General features: G+C 36.7%; 2 protein-coding genes across 2 annotated transcripts; one reads left to right on the forward strand and one right to left on the reverse strand.

The window, feature by feature from the left end:
* Nucleotides 1-201: 201 nt before the first annotated feature.
* LOC111138969 (olfactory receptor 4K3-like) lies at nucleotides 202-1,098 on the forward strand (the record flags this gene model as incomplete). Its single annotated transcript, XM_022491027.1, has 1 exon — nucleotides 202-1,098. A coding segment is annotated over exon 1 (891 nt), but the record flags the coding sequence as incomplete, so codon positions are not given.
* A 5,421-nt stretch (nucleotides 1,099-6,519) lies between these two features.
* LOC111162538 (olfactory receptor 4F6-like) lies at nucleotides 6,520-7,536 on the reverse strand. Its single transcript, XM_022527031.1, has one exon. It carries the CDS (start codon nucleotides 7,459-7,461, stop codon nucleotides 6,520-6,522), a length of 942 nt encoding a protein of 313 aa, XP_022382739.1. The 5' UTR covers nucleotides 7,462-7,536.
* Nucleotides 7,537-10,060: the final 2,524 nt, after the last annotated feature.

Raw genomic sequence — 10,060 nt, forward strand, 5'->3', positions numbered from 1 at the left:
TTATGGAAATGGGAATGAAATTGATGAACCACAGAATTTGTGAACATTGAGCTTTACACAATAAGGCCAACATTTTTCTAGACTGATTATATTAGTATACACTTCCATCAGCAATGTATAAGAAATCTTCTTGATTCACAAACTGTTTATTCAGCAAATCTGATTTCCTGTCTTTTCTTCAGATACATTTAGAACAAACTGGACGAAATGGAAGCAGTAAACCAGTCTGTGGTGTCTGAATTTATTATTTTGGGGCTTTGTAGTTCATGGGAGCTCCAGGCCTTCCTACTAGTGATATTTTCTTCACTTTATTTGATCACTATTTTAGGTAACATCTTCATTATGCTCTTAATTATTGTTGACTTTCATCTCCACTCCCCCATGTATTTCCTGTTAGCCAATCTTTCATTCATTGACTTCTGCCTTTCCTCAGTCACTACCCCTAAAATGATCACAGACTTTCTCAAGGAAAACAAGATAATCTCCTTTGAAGGCTGCATGTGTCAGATTTTCTTTGGACATTTCTTTGGAGGGGGTGAGATGGTGCTCCTTGTGTCAATGGCCTATGACCGTTATGTAGCCATCTGTAAGCCACTTCATTACTCCAGCATCATGAACGGGCAAATGTGCATTGGGTTAGTGATGACATCATGGATCATTGGGTTTGCGCATTCAATAAGCCAGCTAGCTATGATTATAAAACTGCCCTTCTGTGGACCGAAGGAACTGGATAGCTTTTTCTGTGATATTCCATTGGTGATCAAGCTAGCCTGCACAGACACCTCTATTCTAGAAATGTGGATAAATGCTGACAGTGGGGTACTGGCAACCATCTGCTTCATTGTGTTGCTGATCTCTTACTCTTATATTCTGTTTACCATCTGCCTTCACTCTAAGGATGGGGCATCCAAGGCTCTCTCTACCTGTACTGCCCACATTACAGTGGTAGTGTTATTCTTTGGGCCTTGCATCTTTATCTACCTGTGGCCACTCAGCATCACCTGGGTGGACAAGTTTCTTGCTATATTTTATGCAGTGATCACACCTCTCCTAAACCCAGCTATTTATACTCTAAGGAACAAAGAAATTAAAAATGCCATTAAGGGGGCACCTGGGTGGCTCAGTGGGTTAAGCCGCTGCCTTCGGCTCAGGTCATGATCTCAGGGTCCTGGGATCGAGTCCCGCATCGGGCTCTCTGCTTGGCAGGGAGCCTGCTTCCCTCCCTCTCTCTGCCTGCCTCTCTGTCTACTTGTGATCTCTCTCTGTCAAATAAATAAATAAAAATCTTTAAAAAAAAATGCCATTAAGAGACTATGATGTTAGCATATGGACTTCAGTATTTCAGGGTCTCATGGTATCAGAATCTCTAAATTATCCATGCCTGTCCTGTTGCTTGGGACTGGGAAGCATTCCCCCATTCACATATGGAAATCATGTGTATCTCCAGATAAAAGTTTTATGCCAATTCTATCATATTCCATAATTATTTGTTGATCACGGAATGCAAAATGATTTCCTGTCTGGAAAATGTGGCAAGTCTCTATGACTATGATTTTGGTTGTGCTCAAGAATGACTTAAAATTAATAACAAGTTAATGTTACTTACTAGTATTTGTGCTGCTATTTCAACAACTTAAAAATTTTTATTATGCTAAACATTTCTTTGAGCAAAGCATTTCGCATAGATCTTTAAATTTTGGTCAATAGGTAGCACATTGAATATTGCTCTTTGTATTTATTAAGGGATAAATTAGTCTCTCAGTTGATATTTAGCTACCTTATCTGGAGAAGGTAATAATTTAGCTACCTTATCTGTATCTCAGTTGATATTTAGCTACCTTATCTGTAAAGGTAATAATTAAGTATTTCTTTTCATACTCAGAAAAGCAATGCATCCTAATTATAATCTGATGAGAGTGTTGTCCCCTCAACATAATATTTTAGCTATTTGTGTAATTATCTTCTGAAGATGTGCTAAATTAAATACAAAGATGGATATAATAACAACCTTTGGGGATTTTGTTTCTCTTTTTATTTGTAAATGGGTTAGAAAGTTCATGATCTATATCAGTTAAAAACAGGGAAAAGTGATATGAAAGTGAGGTCCAAAAGTCTGATTTTGGAATAAATTATCCATTTAATTCACTTCAGTGTTCAGATGGCTTGTAAGCAACTGGATTATATACAAAGTTTGTGAATTGTTCACTCCTACATATAACATAACTGAAGAGGGATGGGAGCCGAAGAATGTTCACCTTTAGCCCAGAAGGCTGATCTGTAGCCTACATAGCTCCAATAAGAATCAAATACCTGCTGGTTGCTGCATTCTTATAGGGTCTCATGACTGCCTGTACATCTCACTGATAGTTAAAATTGAGCTAAATGATAAGCACCATACAGATCTCGTAAAAGTAGTTTATGAGTAGAAATTCAAAGAAAACATTTGTGATTTAACACTCCTTGCGTGTCCCCTCTCCCTCAGACACCAAGCATATAACAATCAGCTTCATACAGCAAAAGTTTAGCTCTTTCTGCCCATGGGTCCTGTCCCCATGCTATAATAAAAGCACCTTTTTGCACCAAAAACATATCAAGTATTCTTTCTTGACCATTCCCTCGAGGCCCCATGTCAATAACTTAAGAATTCTTCCTACTGTATGCCACAAAAAGGTATGCAAATTTACATCTTTTATCTGAAATCCATGGACCCAGATACACTTCAAATTTCATATTTTTTTAAATGATGAATTAAGCAGAAATTTTATTTCCAAACTCATCAAAGATTATTATAAACAAAAAGGATCCTTTTAAAATTGTCACAAGTTAAATCAAAGGCACCTCATCAAAGTAAAACACTTGTGACATTAAGAATTCCTTTAGGTTGTCATATTTTCACATTATTTTGTGTTTAATTATTTGCATGTTCTGATGATCACATTAAAACACTTTTTTGAAGACATGAAATAATGTAGTATTTTTTTTTAAAGTACAACCACAAGGGTAAAGTAGAGGAACTTAAGAAGTCATAGACTAAGTCTGGTTTGTACACAGGATGGAGTAATCTAAACACAACATGAATCTTTCCAAACAAGTTTGCTTTCCAAACACAGCTCCCATGTTTAGTGATACAAATTAAACAATCTTCTTATTTAGAAAAATCAAGATACATTTGATTAATAAAGCTTATTCTTCCCACAGTTTTATACTTGCTTGTCTTAATTTAAAAAATGTAAATTCATGAAGAAAGAACAAGTTCTGTTAGGTTATAAAAATCTTAGGAGCAACAAATTACAAATATTCAACTTTTAAATAAGCAAAGTTGTTTCCTTCCCCAAATGGAAACATCCAGTAAATAAAACATACATAATATTCCAGGTATAGGAACAATAGTAAATCCCTTATGAAAGAGGTGCATTTCATGTATTTTTTTTTCTTAAAGAGTCTCATGACTGCCTGTAGGCACTTGAACTCATGTAGGACTTGAACTTAGGACCCCGAGATCAAGACCTGAGCTAAGACCTAGAGTCAAACACTTAACAGACTGAGCCACCCAAGTGCTTCTCACATTTGCTGGTCTTAAATATAAAAATACTTTACCAAAAGAATCAGGCCATTATTATTTAAAGTGTACTCTTTCATCTAGTTTCCTTATCTGAGTAGAAACTCATCAATTTCCATAGAATGTTGAAACAGGACCAAAGCCACAGGAAAGGTCTGAAATATATGAAAGTCTTTTGGTTGGAGAATAGTGTTTTCTTTTTTTTTTTTTTTTTTTTTAAAGATTTTATTTATTTATTTGACAGAGAGAGATCACAAGTAGATGGAGAGGCAGGCAGAGAGAGAGAGAGAGGGAAGCAGGCTCCCTGCTGAGCAGAGAGCCCGATGCGGGACTCGATCCCAGGACCCTGAGATCATGACCCGAGCCGAAGGCAGCGGCTCAACCCACTGAGCCACCCAGGCGCCCAGAATAGTGTTTTGTTGAGACTTCTAGGCAGTCATTCATTGTTTTGCACTGAAAAGCATTCCTCAGCAGACTCTTCCCTACTGTCTTAAGAATAATGCACAGGATCTGGGCCCTGGAAGGTGCTGCTCCTAGCTGGAGCACCTACCAGCAGGCCATCCTTGCAGGCATTTTGCATACAATATCACTAAAGCTCTGAAGCCCCTGGGAGCCTGGGAGACCTTGAGCCTCCCCACGCTGGCCTCCAGCAGTTGCTGCTCCAGCCAGTGTACAGGCGAACATATTCACTCCCAAGATAAGCAGTGGCAATGGGTTCCCCGGGGCCAAAGAGCCAGTAAAGGTAACATGGTCTTGTGTACTTTGTAACATCCCAAAATAGAGTCTGAAACACAAACCCTTATATAAAATAACTATTTCTGTGTGTGTGTGTGTGTGTGTGTGTGTGTGTACACACACATATATATTCTGAGGGTTTTTTTGTATTTTATATCTCTACATCAGTTTGGATATTATCTATTTACTGACTTGTCTCTGAATTCACTGATTCTTCTGTGTTCACTGTTTTTAAGCCTACTTACATTCATAACTTTACATTGCTTTTTCAGTTCTAAAATATCCTTTGATTCTTAGATATTCCATTTCTCTGTTAAATTTTTTTATTGTTTTCTCCATTTTTTCCAACTGTTCCAGCACTTTTTAAAAATATGTCACTTTATACTCTACTAATTTCAGCAATTGAGCCCTCTGTGTTTTTCTTTTAAATATTTTCCTCTTAAAAATTATGAGGCATATATATCCCTGGTTCTTTGCATGTTCCTATTTTATGTGTTTTAGGCACTGTATATAAAAAGTCATATAGATTTGATTTAATATATTCCTCCAGAAACTATTTACTGTTTTTCAATGGGGCATAAAAAGGTATGGTGTAATCACATTAATCCAATCAAGTACTGAGCATATTTGAATCGGATTGTAGTTTTTATAAGACTCGGTATACTTCTGGTTTATACCTGTTCCTTGGATATATCCTTTCCAAGTTTTAATTATGATTCTAATGGATCTCTTGCTTCTCAGTCTGAAATATTTTAGGTGGTTTAGTTAGGCCCTTCAGAATTTTTTTTAAGTTTTTTTTTTTTTTTTTTTTTAATAATTCTTACACCCAAATGTGGAGCTCAAACTCAGAATCCTGAGATCCAAGAGTTGCAAGCTCTGCAACTTAGCCAGCCAGGTCCCCTGCTCTTCAGAATTTTTGAGCTTAGAACTTTAGCCTTCTCCATTTTCCTGCTAGCATCTAAAGTATGGCAGATTCCTCACTCAGAAATCTGGCTTTATGTTTATCCTTTTCAATTTAATGTATCCAGTAAGAATCCATTTCAAACATAAATATTAAGCAACAAAGTAATAATGAACAGGAAAAATGTGAAATATTACTGAATGTATAACCAGAAACAACTGCAAATACTCAGGATGTAAAGTCCTTTCAAAGTCTAGCAGTGAATTTGGCTTGGTCTTCTTGTTATCAAACCAAAATATAAATTAAACTAGTTTCAGAATTTCTGCAGATTCTACACACACATGCACACACATATATACTTAAGACCCATAGCCTGAACAAGAAAAGAGTTATATAAGACTAGCTACTAGAGAAAAATTGTCAACAAATAATTTGGACAGAGTAATGATTCGATAATACCAGCCATATATTTATTTAATAATATCAAATATCTACTTGGCAGTTAAAGAATATCTGCTGATTGAGTCATAGACATTAAGTCAAAAGTTCAAAAATTATGAAATAAGATATATATAAATATGTATACATATAATATATTTAAAATAAAGATTTTATATATCTATACACATATATATATGTGTGTGTATATACATATATATACACACACACATATATATATTCCCCTGCCCCAGGCCAAATGGAGATGGCTTGAGTTCATAGAATTGAGGCAACCAGGGGTAAGTGTAATAGCCACAGGCCAAATACATGAAACATGCTATCTCTGAGGCTCTCCTTCTTGTTTTCCCACCTACATATCTCAATCTTTCTTTATTACTTCTGTCTACCTCACATCTCCCTCTTTGTTCCTTTTCCTCCAGGTTTTAAATCCTCTCTCATATATTTTTTGTCTTTCAGGAAAAAAAAAACTGAATTATTCATATCCCAGGTTTAAATGAAGGGAAAGCTATATATTTCATAGTTCCTTCAAAAGTTTTAGTATATTAGCTCTAAATAGAACAGTTTGAATCCAGACAGTCTAATTAATATCTGAGGTCCTACTTTCAACAGATTCTAAGTTGGTTATCTGTGCTTTTTCAACTTCCCGTATACTTTTTTTTGGACTTTAATTCAGTTGTCACACAATTTATTAAATAGAGTTAACCTGATAGTTCCATGTACCCTCATAATTACAGATCTATTCTGAATATAATAAAATGGGGGCTTTAGGAAAAAACAGCTCCAAATTTTGTATAATTATTTAAGCATTTGTATTACTTGAAGTTGCTTGAAAATGTAAAGAGTAACTTATGCTCCTGAGAGTTGTTTAGGAAATCATTCTCAGACTCAGGAGTTGACTATGCAGTCTCTTCATTGCCATCTTCATGTCCTTGTTCCTCAGTGTGTAGATAACAGGATTCAGAATGGGTGTAATCATAAAGTCCAAAATGGCAAGAAATTTATCCACTGACACAGTGGGAAATGGCCACACATAAACAAAGATGCATGGTCCAAAGAACAAAATCACCACGGTGATGTCAGCTGACAGAGTAGAAAAGGCCTTAGACAAACCACCACGTATGGAACGTTTCCATACGGTGACCAGGATAAAGATATAGGAAATAAGCAATGAGAAGAAGGTGCTCATGGAAATTAACCCACTGATGGCAATAACAACAAATTCCATTCTGTAGGTGTCCGTGCAGGCAAGTTTGATAAACCAAGGAAGGTCACAGTAAAAGCTATCTATCTCATTAGGACCACAAAAAGGCAAATGGACAACAAAAGCTAACTGGGCCACTGAATGTATGAGGCCAATAGACCAAGCACCAGATAGAAGTAAAATGCACATCTGTGGGTTCATGATTATCAGGTAGTGAAGGGGCTTACATATGGCCACATATTGATCCAAGGCCATGGCGACCAGCAGCACCATCTCTGATCCACCCAGGACATGAAGAGCAAATATCTGGATGACACATCCCTGAAAGGATATGGTTTTATGCCCAGAGTACAGGTCATGAATCATCTTAGGAACCGTTAAGGTAGAAAAACACAAATCAATGAATGAGAGATTAGCTAAAAGGAAGTACATAGGGGACCGTAAGTGAGGGTCAAAGGTCACTACAAACACAACAAGGAAATTTCCCAGAACAATTGTTACATAAAACACTATAGAGAAGGCAAGGAGAAAATGCTGTACTGGTCTAGAGGTAGAAAGTCCCAGCAACACAAATTCAGACACTGAAGAGTAATTTGATTTATTCATTGACTTTGTGTTACCTAAAAGGGTCAAATAAAAATAATTACAAAGGGATGCATGAGAGCTACTGAAAGAAACAGAAGTCACTGGGTTTCAAATTCTGACATTAAAGAAAAAACTTCACTTTGGTCACAAAACTCTGAAAAAGTCATAGAAAATTTATTCATTTCACAAATGTTCATTCAGCAGCTACCAGGAAGATCTATGTACCTGGCACTGTGCCACATTCTGGGGTATAATATTCTACAAAGCAAAATGGGGTCCCTCATGTCAAGCAGGAGCCTGCATCAAGCAGTGACAGAAGCAGTTCAGGTACTACAGCTAGAAAATATCACCATGACAAATGTCAGCTGGCACCGCAGAACTGATAATGAGCAGAACCAGAGGAGGTCTGCAGAGACCCCAAACTGATTAAATCCCTTTAAAAAGGGAAGGATTTTGGCAGTTAACTGTCAAACTCTTCAGACCTGACCCCTCTATGTCTGACCACTTAGAAAAAGCAACTGCCGTGGAAAGCTCTGCCCGATTGATCTGTGAACAGAACTGAAATCCTTCACTGCTTGAACTTAAGCAGTAAGTGGCTGGAGCTGACCCAGATGAGATGGAGGTCTTATCTCAAATGGGCAACCCCAGACTGACTTTGTGTTTGGTTTGTTAACTTCCTACACCCCTCTGTTATCTTGTTTGTAGTGTGGCCGATTTTCTGTCCTGCTCTGTGTGCTGTGTAAAAAGCCAAGTTTAATCACATGATGTTGTCATTGAGTTTGGAATCCTGAACCAGCTTTATAATTGTGATTTAACTTTGCTTTATGACTGAATAAAGCTGACACTGTGGAAGGACACAACTCATGTGTGTGCCTTCATAGTATGCTCATGACAAATATATACCCTGTCTTTATGTAGTTTGTAGTCTAGTTGTGAAGCTAGGCATTAAACAATCACATAACCAAATGATTATAATGGTAATAAGTTATTTGAAGAAAAGAACAAAGGGCTATGAGAATTATAAGAGCTCATAGCAGTGCCGTCTACTATGATCTCAAAGAAGACATTTGAGCTAAGATCTAAATGATGAAGAGTAGTTAAAAAGTGCAGAAGAGTAGGAAGCATGATCTACCCAGAGGAAAGACACGGGAAATCCTCTGAAGCATGAAGAAACAGAACAATTTGGAATAAATAAAAGAAGATCAACAAGGGTCTGATAACGGTAGAGTCCTCTACCCTGTGTAAAGAATTTGGACAGTATCTTAGAAGTGGGGGTACTTGGGTGGCTTAGTCAGTTAAGCGTCTGCCTTTGGTTCAGGTCATGATCCCAGAGTCCCTGAATCAGGCTCCCTGCTCAGCAGGAAGCCTGCTTCTCCCTCTCCCTCTGCATCTCCTCCCCGCTCACACTCTCTCTTGCTTTCATTCTCTCTCTCAAGTAAATATATAAAATTCTTAAACAAAAAAAAATCTTAGAAGTGATAGAAAGTCACTGAAGGAGAATGGTGAAATAATATTAGTACCTTGAAGAGTTGACAGTAGCTGCAAAGTAAAGAATGTAACAGAGTAATCCAGAGGGAAGAGAGAGATCTATAAAGAGTCTATTGAAAGAACATATCAAATCAGTACAGAAAGAATTAATTTATCAATAAATGGTGTTGACACAACTTACCAAACTTGGTAGAAGTAAATTAAATTCCTTACCTTACAACAGTGTATGAAATACATTTTAATGAATATTTAAATAATAAAAATAGAAAAAAAGAAGAAATATAGGCTTATTTTTAGATAATCCTTTGTGTGAGAAAAATCTTTTTAAGTAAATCCTGCAGGAAAAAAATGGACACCTTCAGATTCAAAAATTTAATTTTCTATATATTTTTAGAAAAAATGTATGAAAATGGTTGTTAAATATAATGGTAAACCAAATTTTAAATGAGCAAACACATAAAAACTTGGACGGAATGAGAAATCTAGTTAACATGTGAAGAATGGGGGCGCCTGGGTGGCTGTCATTAGGTGTCTGCCTTTGGCTCAGGTCATCATCCTGGAGTCCTGGGATCAAGCCCCACAACTGGGCTCCTAGCCCAGTGGGGAGCCTGGTTCTCCCTCTCCTATTCCCCATGTTTGTATTCCCTCTCTTGCTGTCTCTCTCTCTCTGTCAAATAAATAAATAAAATCTTTTTAAAAAATATGAAGAATAGTCAAACTCACCAGCAATCAAAGAAATGTAATTTAAAAAAAAAAAAAGTCTTGTTTCGTTTTATCATTCTTTCCTAACATAGTGGCAAAAACAAACCCACACACAAAAGTGGAAAAAGAAAAAGATAAAGATTAATCCAAGTGTGTTCAAAGGAGTCCCTATGATGGGAATTTTTATGCTTGATTGGTGAGAGTGGAAATAAATATTGAATGTGTCCAAGAATAGGCAAGAGCAGAGGTGCCTGAGACCCCTAACCCTAAACAGAGGGCTAAATTCATAGTATCATAACCAAAAGGAAATGCCACAGCTTACTTGCCCAGTGTTGATATATTTACCTGTTCAGTGCACTAGTATTCAATAGCAATGACAAAGAAATGTAAATAACCAAAATATAAATTAATACCAAATTGTTTAATCAAA

Source organism: Enhydra lutris, unplaced genomic scaffold (genome assembly GCF_002288905.1).
Source record: "Enhydra lutris kenyoni isolate GAN:26980312 unplaced genomic scaffold, ASM228890v2 scaffoldscaffold4, whole genome shotgun sequence".
Classification (NCBI taxonomy): domain Eukaryota; kingdom Metazoa; phylum Chordata; class Mammalia; order Carnivora; family Mustelidae; genus Enhydra; species Enhydra lutris.

Coding starts and splice junctions, on each gene's coding strand:
- LOC111162538 (XM_022527031.1), bottom strand. CDS start 7,461: ATGAATAAATCAAATTACTCTTCAGTGTCTGAATTTGTGTTGCTGGGA.